General features: G+C 34.5%; 1 protein-coding gene across 1 annotated transcript in view; it reads right to left on the reverse strand.

The window, feature by feature from the left end:
- Nucleotides 1-3,074: 3,074 nt before the first annotated feature.
- Nucleotides 3,075-23,172, reverse strand: part of LOC138155524 (sodium channel protein type 9 subunit alpha) — a 206,599-nt gene continuing 186,501 nt past the window's right edge. The window contains exons 25-27 of the mRNA XM_069080802.1: nucleotides 14,241-14,345; nucleotides 9,750-10,020; nucleotides 3,075-8,164 (exon numbers count right to left, since the gene is read on the reverse strand). Coding sequence (XP_068936903.1) covers nucleotides 6,972-8,164; nucleotides 9,750-10,020; nucleotides 14,241-14,345 — 1,569 coding nt within the window. The 3' untranslated portion in view covers nucleotides 3,075-6,971. The remainder of the gene's footprint in view (nucleotides 8,165-9,749; nucleotides 10,021-14,240; nucleotides 14,346-23,172) is intronic.

Below are 23,172 nucleotides of genomic sequence, written 5' to 3' on the forward strand. Positions count from 1 at the left end.
TTTCTTTCTTTCTTTCTTTCTTTCTTTCTTTCTTTCTTTCTTTCTTTTTCTTTCTTTCTTTCTTGCTTGCTTTCTTTCTTTCTTGCTTTCTTGCTTTTTGGAGGGGGGAAGGTAGGGCAGTTGGGGTTAAGTGACTTGCCAAGATCACGCAGCTAGTTTTTGTGTTGTGTCTAAGGTTGGATTTGAACTCACGTCCTCCTAACTCCAGGGCTATGTTTTATTCACTGTACCACCTAGCCACCCTGCCCCCCACAAGTGTTTTCTTTAAAAAACAAACAAACAACCAAAAAAACAGCAATAACAATAAACCAGGAGGTAGGTAGACCAACTACTATTAAGTCTATGTTATAAAAGAAAGACTTTTGACTCAGAGAGGCTAAATATGTAGCTTGGTAGCAATCAAGGCAAGGGCTTATGACACCAAGAAAAGAGGAAATCATGTTACAGATATATGTGTGGTTAATTGAGAGTTAACTGTACTTTATAGGAGTAACATCTATTGTACTTTACAACAACTCAAACTAATAATGATTCAATATAAACTTGAAAGGAAGTCCCCAAGAGAATGACCTAGAGTTCTATGTTTGTTCCTGTTAATATATTTTATCAAAACTTAATTTTTTTAAAAAAGGCATAGATTTAGCGTATTTGCAAATCCCAGGAAAAACTGAGGGGTCAGGATGGGGTTAGATAACAGAATTTTAAAAAAGATTCATAGTAAAAACATATCTAAATGATGATAGTGGCAGCAGGGTATTGTGGAGAGAGGATCAAGATGACTTCAGTTCAAGTGTTTCCCCTCACACAATGTTGAGGGTATGTGAGCATGGGCAAATCCCTTATGCTTTTAGTGTCCCAAGGGACTAAAGCCACACATTGTAGAAGAGTAATAAGCTTGCCTATTCTTATCTGTTATACATTGCTTATCAATGAATCAATCAACACCCATTTATTATGCACTTCCTATGTGCCAGGCACTGTGACCTCATGAAGCTTACATGCCATAGGACCATGTATACAAATGAAAATCAAATGTATTTGTGATCTCATTGTTCTGGAAATCCCCTCCAGTGAGGAAGTTCACAATTCATCCATGCCTGCCCAACCTGAGGGTTCCTCATTCCCCCCCACCAAAGTTCCCCAAAAGGTATCCACCCAACATGTTAGAGAACTTCCTCAATTTGTCCCAACATATCCAGGTACAGAGTACTCTGGTTGGCCACCTGTCAGCCTTCGCTCTCACCATGTGACCAGTCTATATAGTTGTATAGAGGATGATCACATAAACAAATGTGGATAGAGAATAAATATACTTTAAATAAATACAGGATAATTATCCTTGAAATGGTAGGAGAGCACTAGAGTTTATTGAATAGTGGACATATTTAGGCTTATGTTTTGGGAATATCACCTTGGTAGCTGGGTAAAGGATGGGTTAGAGAGGGGAGAGACTTATGGACGAGACTAATTAGGAGGCTATTACAAAAGTCCAGATGAGAGCTGATGAACCTGAACTAGGATAGCAACTATGGGAAGAGAGAGAAGGCGATGGATATAAGAGATGTTATGGAGGTCCAATGGACAAAAGATTAGATATATGGAAGGAGTCAAATATGACTCAGGTTGTTGAAAGAGTCAGTAGTACAACCTGGCAGATGAAATGAGCTACTACAATATTGGATAGTATTAACAGAAGCTTAGTGTGAAAATAAAGGGATTAATAATTTTGTCTCATGCTACTCTGATTAGATCTGGAGTACTCAAAGAACTGGGGTTGACTACATGAAGAAGAAACTATTTAGAAAATACTGTGGGGTGGCCAGGTAGCACAGCGAGTAAGAATACTGGCCCCTGTGTCGGGATGACCTGGGGATCGAATCTGGGCTCAGATACTTAGCACCACACCCAGAAATAACTGGCAGCGTAATCTTGAGCAAGTTACTTAACCCCAATTGCTTAAGGGTGGCCAGGTGGCTCAGCGAGTAAGAGCACCGGCCCCAGTGTCAGGATGACCTGGGGATCGAATCCGGGCTCAGATACTTAGCATCACACCCAGAAATAACTGGCTGTGTAACCTTGAGCAAGTTACTTAACCCCAATTAAAAAAAAAATACTGTAATCTTTGGTATTTAAAGGCTATAAGGTGGACAAGAGATCATCATGGTTTTGCTTTGATGCCTTAAAGGCAGAACTAACTGAAGTGAGTGAAGGTTAGCAAATAAATGTTGACTTGAGATGAGAAAAATTTGTAGATATCCAAGATATCTAAAAGTGTAATTGGTTGTTTTGGGAGATACTCACTTTCTAGTCACTTGAAGTCTCCAAGCATAAGGTTAAAGAATAATGTTAAAAGACATTGCTGTTCAGGGATAAGTAAGATGGCATGACCTCTCAGGTTTTCAAGTCTAAGATTTTATGATTTTTAAACCAAAAAAAAAAAAAAAGAGTAAGGTAGTAACAGTCAAATTATGCCTGTACCTACATCATGTACAAAATCCTCTAAATTTACCTTAAAGCAAATCTACAGATTATTAATGGTGGTATGTACTAGTACTCATAATGGTAATAATTTCACAAGTTATGTGTCTACTGGTGCTTTGTAATGTTCCAGTTTTGAGAATAATATTAAATGGGAAGTAAGAAGAAATACATTTAAGCAAATCAGATCTATATTTCTTTCCCTTGGTTTTGTTGCAAAATATTTTTTCTGTCCTCTTTCCATCCATCAATTCCTTTCAATAGTGAGAAGAAAAAAATCAATCCTTATTTAAAGTCCACTGATGTGACATTAATGTGTATTTTGTAGATGAAGTTCAGCTTGGTTTCATATTCTATCCAACATTTTAAAGTTCAGCATTATGATTCATAAAACAACTTATTTTTTCCTCATTTTCTTTAGCTCCTAAGATAAATGAAAAAAAAAAGTTAAAAAAATTCAAAATGGCTAATTCCCCCCCCCTTTTTTTTCTTTTCATGAGAAGAGTAGTTCCAAACTCAAATTGAAATGAATCTCTGTTGGCTACATATTGACTTAGAAGACAACAAAATAACATCAGCTATGTTACATTGTATTTTATTTTGTTAAACATATTCCAATTACATTTTAAACTGATTAAGGTTACAGTGGGGAATGGCTGTGAAATTAGAGGCCTCTGTGAGTACTAGCAAACTTTTTGGCATAAACAGTACTGATTAAAATTTTAATTGTTTTTGCTAGAATAGAAGACACATTTGTACACAAATGACTTATTTTTTTCTAATGGTTTTATTCTCACTTTATATTACAATGTGTTAGTACAAATACAATTGATTTATTAGGCTACTGATGACAAACATCATTCTTTTTAAGAGCTAGGGACTTGAAAATTTCATAATTCTAAGTAATCAGCCCAGATAAGTTATACTTCGTGTTCATGGCCATTTTATTACTTTCATGAAACTATTTCTTATCATTTTTTGCCCCAAGAATATTTTAATATAACAATAATGGAAATAAATAATAATGCCTACATGAAAGGAATATGTTGATATATCTGAATTTTGTTGCTCTGTTAGTCTCAACATATTAAGTGGCTTTCTATTTTAGCCAGATACCCTATTCTCAGTTCCACTGAGTGTACTTTTGAGATGCCATTTTACTAGGTCCTTTTCACCTTTACTCACTTTAATAAAAACAATAAAAGTGTACTAATTTATTAGCTTTCGGGGTGAGAGTGGGATTTGGACACAATCCATTAGGGAGAGAATAAACATCATAAACATCATCAATTTCCTTGCCCAAATCCTGTGTCAGTCATAAAGAACAAACAGCTTCACTTGCTTTTGTCTTGGCCACATATTTAAATGTATGCTCTAGAGATGAACAGTTCATTCTGCAAACCAGTTTGCTTTCCATTTAAAGTTACTTTGTTATATACAGTATCTCCTTTACTATTTCATGTTAATTTTGATAAAAATGAAAACAAATAAGAAACTGTAATGAAGATGTAGCCACGATTCTTTAAGTCAGTCTAAGGATAATATAAGTTAGGTACATGTGTGGCAGTGTCTCCTGTAGATAGTTAACATTTCCAAAAATGATAGTCTAAATTAAAAGATTAGTCTAAATTGACTTTTTAGTTGTACTACAACCACCAAAACTTCACCTGGGACTATCAATTATCAGTAGGCCACTATTGTAATTGTGTGCATATATACATACATACACACAAATTATACACAAACATATAAACAAATACACTCTATGTGAATGTGTATATATGTGTATGTATACATGTATGTATATATATAACATACATAAAGCTTCTATATATGTACATAAAGTTTTAATAAACCTGTGCTTTCAATGACAGAAGAAGTATTTCCACTACCAATGAAGACTGGCACACACTCTCCAATTTATAGTCTTAGAGAGCTGCCAGAGGTCACTGAGGTATTAATCCCCCAGGTGACAAAGCCAGCAAGTGTTAGCAGCAGGAGATGAACCCTGCTTTTCTGGCCAGCTCTTTATCCTCTATGCCATAGTGCCTCTCATTAGTTTGTATTTCTGGGACAAAAATTTGCATAATATACCTTTTTTAATTTATGAAATAAGAAAAAGGACTTTGGAATTTTTCCTTTCCCAATGTGACTTCTGAGAAGTTCACAAATTGAAGTTCCAGTTTCAAAGTTGTTTACATTAAAATGGTGCAATGCAAGAACACTGACAATGAAAGAAACATTTAACTTTTTATTTTGTATTAAATTTTCTCAATTGAATATATATTTGGATGTAAAATAATGAGAAGGACCTTTGAGCATAAATAAAAGGTGATAGTTTGAATGTACAAAATGCTAAAAATTATCATCTTTATAAGTTATTTTATAAAATTATCTTGATCTACTGTAACAAGCTAAGCATGTATGCAATGCCTTGTGAAGTTTAGGAAAACACTGCATGGTATCTATTTTTTTTAATGTTGCTGAAATAATTGCTTAAATAAAAGTGGGAACCACTGCCTCTTCGCTTAATTTCATCAGGCCTATGTGATACTTTATATCCTAGAGTTGCAAAAATACAACACAGCTATAAAAGTTTCAATTGCTAATAATCTTAAAGGACCATAGCATGGGGGCTTGGGGCTGTTGTTCCATGAAAGTACATGTTTCTACATATCTGTTTCTGTCTCTCTTTCTATGAAGGTAGCTTCGTGGTCCTCTATGTATGTGTGTAAATGCATGTTTATGACAGGTTATTGAATACAGTCTTATTTTTTCTTTGCTAATAATTTGTAGAGATACTGTCTCTTGTAAAAAAAAAAAAAGCAAAACAACATAATTTTAAAAAACTCCTGTGGCCCTCAATTATTTTCTTCCAGATCAATGGCTCTAGATAGAAAAAAAAATCATTCTCTGCCTGTTGTTTAAAGTTATCAAAACACAGTTATTTTAACATATTTTTGTACAAGTCACTAATGATAGGGCTTGCAAAATCTCTGAAAAGTGGAAAAACAGATGGCAATAATATAGGCAAGACAAATGTGCATTTCTTATAACCTGCAGACTACTAGTAGTGTAATGAACCTGAATATAGAATATAGTCAGATAAAGCATGTTTGAGCTGTAGCTTAGCTCCAAAATCAGCCAGTATACCACTCATTTTGCAAAGGATGATGAGGCTCAGATTAGGTGAAATACTCGGTCATGATCACATAGCTCATTAGTGGTACAGTCAAGATTAGAGAACAAAAATCTTATAACTTCCAACTAAATTATCTTTCTATTTTATTTCTGTGTTTCCTATTAGAAGCTCAACAGGATGCCAATGGAAAACTTGCCAATTATGTATGAGGTGGTATATATTTGAGGTAATGAACACGGTGCCCAAGTCACTTATCTGTTTGCTCAACGTACACCATGGTAACAAATTACTATGTACATATCAGCAAGCACATCTCAGTGAGGGTGAGAGATGAAGAGTTGACCAGAAATACTGCAGGAGAAGGTTTGAATAATGTCACAAAGCAATTTAGAGTTGGGACACCCACTCTTGGTTTCCTAGGGCAGTTAGATGCAATATTTGATTACAACCATCTAGAAAACACTCAAGAATTGCTTCCTTGCTCTATAAATTGAATACATTTCAATGTGAATGATGCAGACCTCCTCTGGCTTTTCACAGCATGTGAAAAGTGCAGAACTACAGCATAAGTAGAAACACAGGATCCTCAGCACAAACATTTGGGTATGACTTCTTTGTTGGTTAGGCTAAACAGGGCATATATTAATAAAAGTTAGCCACCTGCACATTTAGGGACCATCTCTGAGATTTTACAGGCCTGAAAACAACTAGTCCTGATGCAACATGAAATGAATGAAATCAAGCACCTTAAAATAGAGAAATTGTTTTATGTACAGTTAACTGCAAGGCTTAGCAGTAGGTTTTCTTTTGTATAAGTAGAAATCTCAGCCATCATGGTTTCTTTTATTCTAGTGGTATAGATAATCAGAGGAAAACACTTTTCTCTTTGTTGCTTTTCTAAATGGAAATGCTCCTTTGGAGCAATTGCCTTTATTACTAATGTGTGTATATTTGTGGGTATGATGAATAACAAACCAAAAAATATGAAAAGATGACATAATTATAAACATTCTGAAAATACATATGTCTAACCAAAAGAAGAAAATTTAGATTCTGCCTCCCTTAATCTATAGTCCCTATTATCTGCAAAGATCTTTTTGTTCTGCTGCAGGACCAGCTAACAATGCAAAAGTGCAACTCTTCTCAAATTTGCTGCTCTTTTTTTCCAGAATCACTGTTAGTCAATGAAGGGTCACTACACTGTTAGGAGTACTGACTTTAAGCTTATAGTGGTAAACAAACAAACAAACAGACAACAGTCAGTTTGGCATGAACCTCCAGAAAAAGTCTTGTTGACATAATAGGCCACTTCCCAGGCTATAAACTATTGGTGACAAAATTGGATTCTCCATTACTTATTGCCTTCCCTGCCATCTTTGTCTTTGTCTTCCTTTTCTGTTTTGTCTTTTTCATATTTCTCTTTGTCTCGCTTTGTCACACTATCATAAGAAGGTGGAGAGGTGGTAGAAGGAGTCACATCATCTGTTTTCTCTGGAGTTGAGTTTTCATTACCCTTACCAAAGACTATATCTTCTTTTATAGGCAGATCAACTCTTTCATCACCTTTGTTATATATGCCTGATATGTTTTTGACATTTTGTCTTAAGCGATAACGTCTAAAAGCTCGCTGAATGATTGTAGCTGACACTTCCTCTTGTTTTCGTTTTAGAGTAGTTGTAATGGGTTCATAAGAAACTTTAGAAGGATTTGCAGCTACAAACCGCTCTTCCATCTGTAAACGAAGGGTGTCCATCTCTTCACTTTCACCCAACACACGTTTTGTAAAAGCAAATAAGATGTCAAGGCAGTGAATTCGGTCCCCATTTACCATGGGTAGATCCATGGCTATGAGCTGGACTTTGTTTGGTTTTGCTATATGAAGAGGAGGATCTAATGAAGCTGCAAAATCAGAGAGTTTACTGTATTCTATGAACTGGGTGGCGTCAGGGTCAAACTTCTCCCAGACCTCGTAGAACATCTCAAAGTCGTCCTCACTCAGTGGCTCAGCACTCTCTTCAGTAGCGACACTGAAATTCTCCAGGATAACAGCAATGTACATATTTACCACCACCAGGAATGAGATGATGATGTAACTGACAAAATAGAAAATCCCAACAGAGGAGTTCCCACAATCTCCTTTGGCTAAACTTCCAGGATGAACTTTTTCAGGATCACAGTCCGGTGGCCCACTGTTAAGAATGGGCGCAAGCAAACCATCCCAACCAGCAGATGTGGTAATTTGGAAGAGGCAGATCATGCTGTTGCCAAAGGTCTCAAAGTTGAACATGTCATTAATTCCAGCTTCCTTTTTAACATAGGCAAATTTAGACATTCCAAAGATGGCGTAGATGAACATGACCAGGAAGAGCAGGAGCCCGATGTTAAACAGAGCAGGGAGGGACATCATCAAAGCAAAGAGCAGCGTGCGGATCCCCTTCGCCCCTTTGATGAGACGAAGGATTCGGCCAATCCTGGCAAGACGGATCACTCGAAACAGGGTAGGCGACACAAAGTATTTTTCTATTATATCAGCCAGAAACATACCTGTTAAAGAACATAAAGTAGAAAATATTTAAATATAGTTGCACAAACTATGAAATTCTCAGGAGGATAAAGCATTTTTTCCTTTTATCTTTGGTTCTCTAGGCTAGGAATATTGAATTTTCCCTCACCTCAAAATTCTAATTCTAACCCCCACCCTGCCTCCCAATCAATACAAATTGCAGGACTAGGCATTTCCATGGGTTTCCTCCATGTGCCTTTACTGGTAGTATTATGGCCAGAATTTTACAATGTTGGTTACTGAAAAAACAATTCAGGAAACAACAGATTCTGCCACTTGACAAATAATGACAGTACCATGGATATAATCTCTTAGAATTTCAGTTGAAAAGACATTGGAGGTCATGTAGTATAACCCATCTGACAGTGCAAGGATCCACTATACTATATACCTGAAAGTTAGTCATACAACTTCTTGATCACCACCAAAAATGGGATTATCTTGCCCATAGTAGCACTTAATGTAGCTTGTTGAACTAAACTGAATTACAAAGAAGCTCCTCCAAGTTTTAGATAGTTCTCATTGTTAATAAATTCTATAGGATGGACCAAAAGCCTTATTAGTGCCTTTTTCTAGGTATTGTGTAGAGCATTGTGACTTTTGGGACACTCTACATATCACGACAAACATATTTCACTTTAACTAGCTGTCCTAATTCTGTTTTCTGGATGAATTTACAATTTCAATCCTATAAGTTTTCTATCAGAGCAGGTTATAACCCCACCCCTGCACACCTCCTCATCCTCTTTAAATTTTGTGCTTATCTTTCCATAAGTCTTCTACAGAAGATTTATCCAATGTGATGAAAACCATATTCCAGGTCAGGGACTCTCAATCTTTTTTTGGTGTGTGTCATAGACCCTTGTGACAAACTGATAAGACCTATGGGTCCCTTATCAGAATCATGTTTTTAAAATGCATAATTAAGGGAAAAAGAAAAACCATAGTATTACAAAGGAAACCAAAGATTAGTGGGTAAAATGTTACTTTTTCCCCTCATCTAAGTTTATAGACCCCACAGAATGTATCCATGAATCCAAAGATTAGATATGGCAATTAAGAGATTGTCTTTTCCAATTCTAGTTCCCCTATGTGTGTTGTCTTCCCTCCGTTAGAATGTAAGATCCTTTAGGGCAGAGAATACTTGCTTTTTTTAACCTTAGCACTTGATACACTGTGACTGGCACATAATAAGTATTTAAAATATTTTTAAAATTCATTTATTCATTTTCTCTTTATGCAATTTAATTGTCCTTTGTTTTGAAGTCCTCTGGCAAACTCATAAAAGAAACACATTGGTTGATGACTGTGAGCTATAATTTTTGCATGGAAATTTACGCATACTCATTATGACCTTGACCTTAGGGTAGCAATCATTTGTGAGCAGTGTCCCTTATGCTAAGGAAAAAAATATGAGACTTGAAACAAATTAAAATGGTCCTTCATCCTTCACATTAGTTGAGAGTATTTTTCAAAAGAAAGATTCCCACATAGGAATTCTCTGACCTCCTGTTCCTTTATGATCTATCTAAATGAATACCTGATAATATAAGTAAAGAGACTTACCTACAATGGACAGAATGACCACCACAAAATCAAAAATGTTCCATCCAATAGTGAAGTAATAATGGCGGAGGGAGATCAGCTTCAGAACACATTCTCCAGTGAATAAGATAATAAAAACCATATTTATCCAATATAAAACACTGGTCATGGTTTGACTTTGTTCATCTTTTTCTACCATCATGGTCACCATGTTAAGACAGATAAGTACCATGATTGTAATATCAAAAGTTTGTTTTGTCACCATATCAAATATACATCCTTGGAATTTGTTCTGTAAAATTAAGAAGGATATAAATTGTATAGTAATCTTACAAATAAGATTTAACAGGTATTAGCACACAGAAAAACATTTTTGGCCTATCCAAATTTCAATAACTTGGTCCATAAATAGTCATAATCACTTTATCCAATAAGTTGTGTTCTTTATAGACATTACAGCTAAAAGATTTATAAATAATATCATATTTATATATAATAAAATAATATTTATAATGTTAGAGGTACTAATTAATCTCCAAATGGTAAAGCTTCCTAATACACAAAGTTCCTCTTGTTCATGACCTTCTCTGACATTTATTTAATGATTTATAAAATAAATACTTAAATGCACCCAGCATCTCTTAAGGAAACTTTGTTATTTGTCAATATATAATTGGTCAAAAGATATAAGCAAGCAGTTCTCAAAAGAATTTCACAGTACAAATAACCATATTAAAGAATTTAAGAATACAAGAAATACAAATCAAAACAACCTTGAGGTTCCAACTTATATCCTGCAAACATGACACACATGACAAAAATGGCAATGTTCAATGATGGAACAGTTGTGGGAAGATATATCTAGTAGTTCGTTATTGGTAGAGCTGTGGATCAACACAACAATTCTGGAAAGCAAATAATGTGATTACAATTTCCATATCCTTTTTCCTAGAGAATTCATCACTAGATTTATACCTCAACAAGACCAAGGACAACAAGAAAATCTACACTATCAATGTATTTTATGATAGCAAAGGACTGAGAACAAAGTAAGTATCTATGAATTGAAGAATGACTAAACAAAATTATAGAATACGAATGTGATGGGATATTGCTGTGTTCTAAGAAATGGTGAATACTAGTAATATATAGATGCATGGAAAGATATACATGAACTGATACAAAATCAAGTAAAATGAACCAAAAACAAAATATACACAGTAAACCACAACAAGATAAATAGAAAATCAACCACAAAAATAGAAAAAAAATAAATATTACAAAAAGAAAAAAGAACATGCATGGCTTGAAAGAAAAAAAAATACTCCTTTCCCCCTTTACAGAGGTAATAGGTCCACAAATGTGTAATGCTGCACAAGATTTTTTTGATGTATTGATTAGTTATGTCGATTTTTCCCCAATACTTTTTCTTTTTTTTGTTCAATAAAGATATTTGTTAAAGAGATACTTCTGGGGGTATGGGAAGGCAGGTGGTTTACTGGGGAAAATTATAGTCATATAAAAATAAATGACACTAATAAATATTGATGTCTCTACATATAGATGTAGATCTTTTTAAAAACATAAAAAAGGGGGCAGTTAGGTGGCACAGTGAATAAAACACCAGCCCTGGAGTCAGGAGGACCTGAGTTCAAATTTGGCCTCAGATACTTGACACACTCAGTTGTTGTGTCTTTGGGCAAGTCACTTAACCCCAATTGCCTTCCCTTCCCCCCCTCCAAAAAATTGGGGTGGCTAGGTGGCATAGTGTATAGAGTACCAGTCCTGGAGTCAGGAGGACCTGAGTTCAAATCTGATCTCAGATGCTTGACACACTTACTAGCTGTGTGACTTTGGGCAAGTCACTTAACCCCATTTGCCCTCCAAAAAGCAATAAATACATTTTAAAAAATTCAAGATGTTCCAATGCAGTTGTACATTTTAAGAAAATTCAGAAGTATAAATTAGTACTCATGAAAACACAATTTGAAATTTCATTTAATTTTCTTTTACATTTATTTAATATTATACATTTTAAATTGAAAAATCACTCTAATTTTAACAAGATTGGGCTCCCCTGTGTATGACAGTTTCAAGATAACACTTTCTCCATCACAGATCGGTAGAAGAGGTCATCTTACTTGGCCTCTTGCATTACCTAATCTATCTCTAGTAGATCTTTTCTTGTGGAATTCTGTCATAACTGTCACGTATGCATCAAAACCTCATTTTCTGGTTGATATTAAGACTATGATTACAAATGTAATCCTTCCATTTTCTGAGTTGTAGCAGCTGAAGAAAGTTTTTACAAAGTTTGAAAATCACTGCAGGAACATATTACACAGGATGGTGGTTATGCTGAATTTTAATAAGACATTTCAATATTTAAAATGAAAACAATTTACCTTTTAATTTTTTGTAAGTTTGTAGAAATTACACTTCTGAATTTATTAAAGCTTAAAACGGCACTAAACACTAAGATTTTGGGGGCACCTTATATATTGAAAAGAAAATAGAACTGAGGAAATTATGGTGATTTTAAAATGACTGTGTTTAAAAGAAACTATATGGTTAATTTTTAAATTTTATTTTTCTAAAACAAATATATGATAAACGAAAACAAAACATTCTAAATAAATATTAAAACTTAAATACAAAATAAGATATATGATTAATTTTTTTATTAATGTTTCAAAATGTAAAGAATATTATGCTAATGGACCCATTTTACAAATTTCAGGTTTCTTTTCACAGATTTTCTTATAACAAGGACATCATATCCATATATCAAAGTAACCATATATCTTTTTAAAGTATTTGTGCTTCAATTCACTAAGCCTGTATCAATATGATCAGAGAAATGAAATCATTGTCTGTTCTGAACATACTCCTGTTATAACCAGTCTTCATGAAGCTATCTGGAAAGAAAAGAATGGCAGAATACCGACAAATTGACCTGAATTCCTTTAGCATACAGATATGTGTTCCAGTGTTTACTGTATTAAAATATATTAATGTTGACTTTAAGATCCAAGCATCATAAGGCAACATTTACTTAGTGGCTTTTCTGGGGGCATGTCTTGATGGTGTTGATAATTTCCCATTACAGTATCCTACAAATAAGACTATTATACTATGGCTTTTCCTTCATTACATAATCTTTTAAAACTTAATATTTTATTTTCTCCCAATTACATGTACAACATTTATAACAATTCTTTTTTAAAATTTGGAGTTCCAAATATTCTCCCTCCTTCCCTCACCAACCCCCCATCACTGAGAAGGCAAGCAATTTGACATAGATTATACATGTGTAGTCATGTAACATTTCATAATCTCCCCACCTCTTCTAGATTTAGAACATACATGTGGACATATATAAATCATGCCATGTATATTATAGGTGTGTATACACACATCTTACACACACAGACACACACACGTATCTCAGTTCTTTTTTTATCGAATTTTTTTTTTACTAGGATTCTTTTAGTCAATATATCTCCATTGGACTCACTAAAAATACCAACAATTTGACTGTTTAATTATTAAGATAATAATCAAATAACAGCTTCAAATATGCTCAGAAAGCTAAATGCACTAAAAAGATCGAAGACATTTTATCTTTTTTAGGGCCAAGAATCTCTTTCTAGAGCTGTATTGCTTTCACAAGTGAGAAGGAATTCAAGTTTGATTCCACTTCTGAGAGGGAGTCATGGGTTAAACTTTAGTCACCTTCATCCTAATGTTTACCTGGCGCTTTTTACTAGAATATTAGAATATACAATTATAGCAAGTTCTATTATAGAAGAATATGTTGTTAAGATTAAAAACAAGATTGCATGTGTGTATGTGTATAGAAAACTTTAGAATTTACAGATGTTACAATGCACTGTGCTGCAAACTTCAATATTTGATTTTTCATTAATAATGGATACTTATCAGTAACTTTTAAATGGTCACTAATTTAAAATTCCCAAACAAGCAGGATGTCTATTAAAACAAACTTAGGCCTTTTAATTCGTCACTATATCAATTGATGAGCAATATTTTAGCTTCACTAAGAACTGGGATATAAACCATTATCACATCACTACCACTGTGGGTATGTCATATCAATGCTACCCTGGATATTGTTTGTTTTTGTTTGTTTTTTCTTTTGGAGGGAGGGAGAGAATTAATACCTTTTGTTCAGAACTTAAAAAACAAACACATACATGTTAATTCTTTGCAGAGGAAAAAAAAACCTACAAAAAACAACAGTTCTTAACCTTTTTTTTGCATGTCATAGATGTCTCTGACAGAAGGGTGAAGCCTATGGAGCCCCTCTCTGAACAATGTTTTTAATGCATAAATTACAAAGGAAGCCAATTATATGGACATACTGTTAACAGCATATTAAAACAAAGCAATAACTTCATGGATCCCAGGTTAAGAACTCCAGCTCTAAAGGAAGCCCTCCAAAAAAGTCTTCTGTGATTCCAGATAACTGGGATGTAACTGTTTGCTTACCCCTGGTCTGGGTATTGGCTTTTGTGGTTTCTTGGACCCCAGTTTTTTCATTGCATTGTAGTATTTCTTCTGCTCCTCTGTCATAAAGATATCTTGGCCTCCAAGGTAAAGAAATAAAATAAAAACTATTTAAAATCAGCTTTATTGACATAATTTCCTCCCAATCCTGAATAAACATTTCAAAAGGGGTGGCTAGGTGGTGCAGTGAATACAGCACTAGCCCTGGAATCAGGAGGATCTGAGTTCAAATCCAGTCTCAGACATTTAACACTTACTAGTCATGTGACCTTGGGCAAATCATTTAACCCCAATCGCTCTGCCTTCCCCCCTCCAAAAAGCAAAAAACAAAACAAAACATTTCAAGAACAATGAGAGTACAAAATTTGTCACCTAAGGAATGGGATTTGTTAAATATATCGTTTCTATGTAAGATGTTTTAAAGATCCATACAGTTTTGATATATGATTCTTTCAGGTTTAGAACACATAAATGCTGCTTCCCACTCATGTGCAAAGTACTTCTTGTTAGCACTTTATTTTGTAATTTTTTGTGATGAAGATATATATGACATTTGTACATATGTAAAATATTTGTAATATGAACATAATAATGACAAATTTAGACATTTAGTGGTAGAGTAATCTAGAGTATGGCTTAACAATGCTTTCCTCATTGTATATCCTGTTGGTGTGGAAATTATTTCATGTTGCCTTATGGACAGAGGGAGGAAAAATGGCAAAAACTCTAGTTTTGTGATTTTGTTCACATATATGGGTCTTAGAAAAGTTTATGGAAGAAGCTAAAACCAATAACTCAAGTAAAGTCTTAGTTTAGTTGTGATACCCTATCTTTTAGCAAAGAAAAACAATGAAATTTTGCTACATGTAATTTCATGCACTGGGCTGAATTGTGTATTTATAATATTAATGAGGTATGTCTGAGGACATGAAATATAAGTAACTCTGAAGAAATAAGTAAAACTAAATAATATATTTCGGTTATATATAAGACTATACATTATTTATAGATATAATTATGTATTATTATAATTATGGAAACAATTTTATAATATAAAATGTAAGTAAAAGTAATATAAATAAAATATAATCCAATCCCCTCATTTTAAAGACTAAGAAACTGAGACCCAAAGAGCTTAGACTTCCATAAGATAAAGAAGTTGAACTCTTTTTAACAATGAAATTTAACCTCAAACTGTAATATTTTAATATCAACGACAACAAAAAAAAAATCTAAATCTGGGGTCAGCAAACAATGCTCAATGGCCAAATCTGGCCTACCACTTTTTTTTTGTATGTCTGAGGATGAAATTTTACTTAAAAATGTAAAAACCATTCATAGCTCACCAGGTGTATTAAAACAGGCAGAGTTGGGCAGACCCTTGATCTAAATAAACCAGGGAACTAATTCTTACTCTGGCTACACTGGTTATGGTCATAGTCTGTCACATTACTTGGTACATAATCAACAAATAATTGTTAAGTGATGAATTGATTTTTTTTTTTTTTGGACAATGCCTCCTTTTGTCCTCATCATAATTCTTTAAGAAATCCTACACATACTTCCTCTTTGAAATCTGTTCTTCTGATATCTAAGATGCATGTTTGATCATTCCCAGTTTTTTTTTCATTCTTTGGCATAAACTTCAAGGTGGAATGGTCAATTTCCCCAAAGGTTTCCATCATTTCCATTCCAGTAACCAGTTTTTTTCTTGTTGGTGAAAATATTATATTATGTTTCAGTTGTACGTGTCAGGATAAAATGGTTGCCTTTTGGTTCCTATACTTTTTTTTTTAATTTAAAATTTTCATTAAGGCAGCTCAGGAAATTTGGAACTCCTTTGCTTTTGGCAGAGAAGTAAATGTCTAACTAATTAAAGTTCCCCATCATTACTGTATCACACCTAAGTAATAATCTTGTAATCTTATTTTCCAAATTTATCATTTTGAAATTACTGAAGATCTGGTATCACTATGAAATCTTACTGCTCCCCTTGAGCTGCTAGTGGAGAAGGTGGAAGACTCTTAGTACATGGTACTCACAATTTTCACATAAGAATTTATCGCCTCTGGCATGTTAGAGAAGCATAGGGAAGAGAAATTGGCAGGATGGATCCCTAACTGTGAAAGTTTTCCTGGGTTCTTGAAAAATGTGCCCATATAGTATAAGTTCCAGCAAAATTTATCAAGTTGGAAGGAATCTGAGTATGAGTCCAAGGATGGATCTACCTAGCAAATTTTGGAGAGGTTCTTCACCAGAAATCTGACCATCAGGCTGTTTTGGCTGAAGTGACCAACAAAATGGACAAAAATGCAAAACAGTTCATAGTCCTTGGCAGAGGAGTGAGAAGAGAGTGCTAAGAATATTACAATTGACTTGGCAGAACAAAATGTATAAATACTCTCTGCAAATAAGCTTCCTCTCATGTATATATTAAAATTATACAGGATTCTATGATAGAGATGGTTTCAGAGATAATTATGTTTGACAAATGGCTAAGAATCAACAAGATGTGAGTAATTAAATGAGAAGACATAAGACATAATGAAATCACTATGGATCTGTGGAAGTTACCAACTCAGTACCCACAAGGATTATCAGATCTTTCTGACAAGTTCAGAACTCTTCACAATGCCACTTAGCTACCAAGTATGTGTAATTACCTTTGGAAAATTAGAAGACCTGGGGAGCTTGTTAGTGATAATTCTAGGTGTTTTATAGATATGTGCATGTGTGTGTGTGTGTGTGTGTGTGTGTGTGTGTGTGTGTAATGAATAAGAGGGGATGAATGATAATTGCTCTGCCTTAAAGATGAGATGGGATGTGTGCATGTGTGTGTGTATTATCCCGAGTTCATGTTTTAGAGACTAGTGATTCCCCCTATGTGTTTTGAATTTCTTCTTAGTAGTAGTTTAAACTCATTTTTATTCGTTTTGTTATTACTAGAGATAGCATCTGCTTACTACCTTACTGCTTCTTAAAATTTATTTTGTATTTCATTTTTCCCCAATTATACATAAAAACAATTTTTAACATTCCTTTTATAAAATTTTGAGTTCCAAATTCTCTTTCTCCCTTCTTCTCCTGCCCCCATTATATACATACATACATATATATATACATATACATATACATATATATATATATTTATATATATATATCATTCCCAGGTGTTTTTTTTTTCATTCTTTGCCATAAACTTTAAAGAGGAATGGCCAATTGCTCCAAAGGTTTCCATCATTTCCATTCCAGTAACCATTTTTTTTTCTTGTTGGTGAGAATATTATATTATATAGTTGTATGTGCCAGGATAAAATGGCTGCCTTTTGGTTCCTATACTTTTTTTTTAATTTAAAAATTTTCATTAGGGCACTTCATGGAATTTGGAACTCCTTTGCAAAACTCATTCTCATTTAACCCCCATTGAGTAGGCAAGGAATTTCATATAGGTTCTACATGTGCAACCATGCAAAACACATTTCCATGTTAGTCATATTGTAAAAGAAAACACAGGATGCCCTCCCCCCAAAAGAAACCCTCAAGAAAAAATAAAGTAAAAAGGTATATTTTAATCTGCATTCAGATCCACCAGTTCTTTCTCTGGAGATGGATAGCATTTTTTATCACAAGTCCTTCAGAATTGTGATGGATCATTGTATTTCTGGGTATAGCTAAGTCACTCACATGATTATCATATAATATTGCTGTTGTGCAGTGTTCTCTTGGTTCTGCTCATTTCACATGGTTCTGCTCCTTTCACTTTGCATCAGTTCATGTAAGTCTTTCCCAGTTTTTCTGAGAGCATCCTGCTTGTCATTTCTTACAGCACAATAATATCCTACCACAATTATATACCATGACTTTTTCAGTCATTCCCCAATTGATGGGTATACCCTTAATTTCCAATTCTTTATGACCAGAAAAGAGCTGCTATAAATATTTTTATACATATAGATCCTTTTCCTTTTTGTTTCTTTAGGATACAAACCTTGTAGTGGTATTGCTAAGTCAAAAGATATGCATGATTTTATAGCTCTTGGAGCATAGTTCCAAATTTCTCTCCAGAATGGTTGAATCAGTTCACAATTCTACCAATAGCACATTAGTGCCTCAATTTTTCCACATTCTATCCAAAATTTGTCATTTTCCTTTTCTGTCTAGCTAATCTGGTAGGTGTGAGATGGTACCACTGAATTCTTCTAATTTGCATTTCTTTAATCAATAGTGATTGAGAACATTTTTTCATGTGACTATTAATAGCTTTGATTACTTCATCTGAAAACTGCCTGTTCATATTCTTTGACTATCTTGGTGAATGGCTCTTATTTTTATAAATTTGACTCATTTTTCTCTAAAGTTGAGAAATGAGGCCTTTATCAGAGATACATGCTATAAAATTCTTTTACAATTATGATTGCTAACTTTATTTTTCTCCATCCTATCTCCCAATTTATTCTACCCTTTCCCTTCTTTCACCATGTCCATCCTCAAAAATGTCTTGCTTCTGACTACTGCCTCCCCCAATTTGCATCCCCTCTTTCTTTTATCTCTTTCCTCTCCTACTTTCCTGTAGGGTAAGATTGATTTCTATACCCAACTGAGGGTGTATATTATTTCCTCTTTGAACCAATTACCGTATAAGTAAGGTTCAGGTGCCCCCTCCTTGTCTTCCCCTCCACAGTAAAAGCTCTTTTGTGCCTCTTTTATGTAAGTCAGTTTGAGCTATGCTGCCTCTTCTTTTCTATTTCTCCCAATGCAGTCTTCTTTCTCACCCCTTACTTTTAAAAAATATCTTCCCATCCTATTCAACTCTCTAAGTATGTTCCTTCTAAATGTCCAATAATGAAAAAGTTCTTATGAGTTATATGTTCTATGAGTTCTAAATATCATTTTCCCATGTAGGAATGCAGTTTGACCTTAATGAGTCCCTGACAATTTCTTTAATCTGTTTATCTTTTTATGTGTCTCTTGAGTCTTGTATTTGAAAACCAATTTTTCTATTCACTCTGATCTTTTCATCAGGAATGATTGAAATTCCTCTATTTCATTGAATATCTATTTCCCCCTGAAGGATTATACTCAGTTTTGCTGGGTAGGTAATTCTTGACTATATTATTAGCTCCTTTTCCCTTTAGAATATCATATTCCAAGCCCTCTGATCCTCTAATGGAAAGGCTCCTAAATCTTGCTGATTCTGATTGTGGCTCCACAATAGCTGAATTGTTTCTTTCTGGTTGCTTGCAATATTTCCTCCTTGACCTGAAAACTCTGTACTTTGCTTATAATATTCCTGGGAATTATCATTTTGAGATCTCTTTTAGGAGGTGATCAGTGGATTATTTCAATTTCTATTTTACCCTCTGGTTCTAGAATATCAGGGCAATCATAATTTCTTGAATTATGATGTCTAGGCTGTTTTTTAAATCATGGCTTTCAGGTAGTCCAATAATTTTAAAATTCTCTCTCCTGAATCTATTTTCCAGGTCAGTTGTTTTTCCAATGTATTTAACATTTTCTTCTATTTTTTCATTCTTTTGATTTTGTTTTTTTTTCTTCTTGGTGTCTCATGAATTAACTTCCACTTGCTCCATTCTACTTTTTAAAAATTCTTTCCTTCAGTAAATTTTTGTATACCTTTTTCCTTTTGGCCAACTTTGCTTTTTAAGTTGTTCTCTTCTTCACTGGATTTTTGTGCCACTTTCACCATTTTGTCTATTCTGTTTTTTAAGAAATGATTTCTTCAGTATTTTTTTGTGCCTCCTTTACCAAGCTGTTGACTCTTTTTTAAAATGATTTTGTTGCATCACTGTCATTTCTTTTTCCATTTTTTCCTCTGCCTATCTTATTTGATTTTTAAAAATCCTTTTTTAGAGTATATGACCTGAGTTCAATTCAGATTTTTCCTTATGTCTTTGGATGTAGCAATTTTGACTGTTTTTTTTTTCTTCTTAATTTGTGTTTTGATCTTCCCTGTCACTATAGTAACTTTCTATGGTCAGGATCTTTTTGTTGTTGCTGTTTCATTTCCCCAGGCTTTTTCTTGACTTTTAATATGATATTAAAGTTGGGTTCTGCTCCCAGGACGGAGGGAGTACTGTCTCAAGTTCAGGTTTCCTTGTACAGCTTTTTTTCAGAACTAGTTCTGGGAGTCTATAAACTTTCAGTTTGGCAAGATGGTATGACCTAAATTGGGGTGTGTTTACTACTCTCCTGGCCTGTGTGGTGTTCTGTGAGTGACCACAAGCACTCTTTTCTACCCCTGGAATTGTGACTAGGGTTCCCACTCTCCCTGTGGTCACAAGCTCTGGTGTGGTCATACTCCTCCTCACCCTGGGACTGTGACCCAGGCCCGAGAAAGGACAATACAAAAAAAAAAAATCTTTTCCTTGGTGACAGAAAAGGGACCCCTGTAATCTCCTTCTGACTTACTATTTGACCCCCTTATCTTCTGTGGGCTAAGCCTTCAAAGAAACCATGGCTACTTCAGTAACTTCCAGGGCCTCCTCCTGGTTGGCTGAGGTGCCACCTACACAGATATTCTGCACTCCACACTTACCTGGTGTGACAGACCTTTCCTGCCAACCTTCTGACTTATCTTGGCTGGAAAATTGTTTCTCATTCTTTTGTGGATTCTACCACTCCAGAATTTGTTTTGTGGTGCTATTTAAAGTTGTTTTGAAGGGAATTGGGAGAGTTCAGGTGAGTCCCTGCCTTTTCTCCACCATCTTGGCTCTGACCTGTTACTATCTTAGTATTAAATCATGCCTGAGATTTATCTATCAGGCATCTATATTTACTGAGTGTCTACTGTGTCAAGAGAGCTGCAACTAATATTAGTTTAAATAAGATGTGGAGAGTATGTGACTTGCTCATTGTCATGTTACATTAAAGGTAGGATTTCAAGTCCAATGCTTGATATAACGGTTCTAATATGCCATAATGATTCTTGATATTTTCACTGATATTTTATAAAAAATAAAATATAGTGTATCTCACCTTTCAAGAACTGAGCACACAGATTCCTTTGCAATGTCTATCATCTGTCCCTTTCCACTGTAACCACCATAGTCAACTTCCATATTACCTTATGCCTAGGCTATCATAATGCTTTCCTAACTGGTATTACTGTCTCTAGTTTCTTCTTTCTCCAATCCATCCTATATATAATTTTTTTTTTTTAAGCAATTGGGGTTAAGTAATTTGCTCAAGGTTACACGGCCAGTTATTTCTGGGTGTGGTGCTGAGTGTCTGAGCCCAGGATTCGATCTCCAGGTCGTCCCAACACTGGAGCCGGTGCTCTTACTCGCTGAGCCACCTGGCCGCCCCTAAGCAATTGGGGTTAAGTAACTTGCTCAAGGTTACACGGCCAGGTGTTTCTGGGTGGGTGCTAAGTGTCTGAGCCCGGGATTCGATCTCCAGGTCTTCTCAACACTGGAGCCAGTGCTCTTATTTGCTGTGCTACCTGGCCGCCCCCCTATATATAATTTTCATGGTTTTTTTTTAGTGCTATCTTGTACTTATCACTCTCCTGATCAAAAATCCTCAAGGTTCTCCACTGTTCAGAGAGTAAAATACAAACCTTTTAATCTGGAATGTAAGGCATTCAACAATGTAAACCCAATCTAAGTCTAAACTTATCTCCACTACTAACTGCCCTGACAAAGCCTCTTCTCTAGTCAAAAGGTTCTTGAAATGTGCCATGCACATTCTTCCCATTAGAATGAAAATTCTGTATAGGCAGGGATTGTCTTTGGTTTTGTTTTTATTTGTAACCTGAGACAGGGTATGTGCTTAACAAACGCTTGTTCTTTTCTTCCCTTTGCATCTGGTGTCAGTGACTCAATTCCATACTTAAATGCAAGAAATTACTATACCAAATTTTCCTAGGGAGAGTTCAATATTTATACAGATGATCAGAAAGAAGTGGAGGCAGGTGAAGTTATTGGGATTGGAAAAATTTAAAAAGTACAAATGATTAAATAAGGAAAGGATCCTCACTGGTAGGATATTAGGAAAGAGACCAAAGCCTGTCAGATAGAAAAAGGAACTAGGAAAAAAAGGTATGAAGCTAGAAAAGCAAAAAAAAAAAAAAAAAAAAAAGGAAGGCAAGTTAATGAAAAATGAAGATCTAGGAATTATTGACTAACATTCCCAGTTGGCCTCCAATCACATTGGTTTTCTAAGCAAATAGTCCTTCCTGTTATTGCTATGACAGTATTAAAAGTATTAAAAGATACTCCCAGGTTTCAAGGAGTTATGAGTGTAAAGAAGGGGATACAAAGTAACATAGCTACTGAGCATATACAAATACTTCATCTTGAATTATTTAAAATTTAATGTGCATCAAGTATACTACAGACATGCAACTAAGTGTGGATGTCTTTGAAGTCCTGGTGATGTTCATTAATCTTGAAAACAAGGTGGAATAATTAGAAAATTTGTAAAATATGGTTCCTTTACTATCAAATACTTTTTTCCAAGGGAAATTCTTATGTAATTCTTATCATTAGAATAATAGGTTTGAACCCTCACCAATAATTCAATTATCAGGAATGATTAACTCCTTTAAATAAAATACCTGATTACAAGTAAATGCCAATCATTGTAAATGTTTGTTGAAGTTGGTATTCACGTATAAAAATATAGAATTAGAAGGTAAAACATACTTGGGAAAGGTTAACCATAGATTCTCTTACTAAGGGTTAACTAAAGTTAAGTCAGAACCCATTTAAAGATACAATTAACGTTAAAAATCAAAGTGTAGAAGAATAATCTAATAATTTGCTAAGTTATCTGCCCTGCTATGGCTATTGGTTCCTGTTCAGTTTCTAATTCCTTGATTTTAGACATGGATGCTTTCTTCATGTTTCTCTCTCTCTCTCTCTCTCTCTCTCTCTCTCTCTCTCTCTCTCTC

Source organism: Petaurus breviceps, unplaced genomic scaffold (genome assembly GCF_028583685.1).
Source record: "Petaurus breviceps papuanus isolate PSGF00001 unplaced genomic scaffold, PetGlider_PUasm1.0 91133, whole genome shotgun sequence".
Lineage (NCBI taxonomy): Eukaryota > Metazoa > Chordata > Mammalia > Diprotodontia > Petauridae > Petaurus > Petaurus breviceps.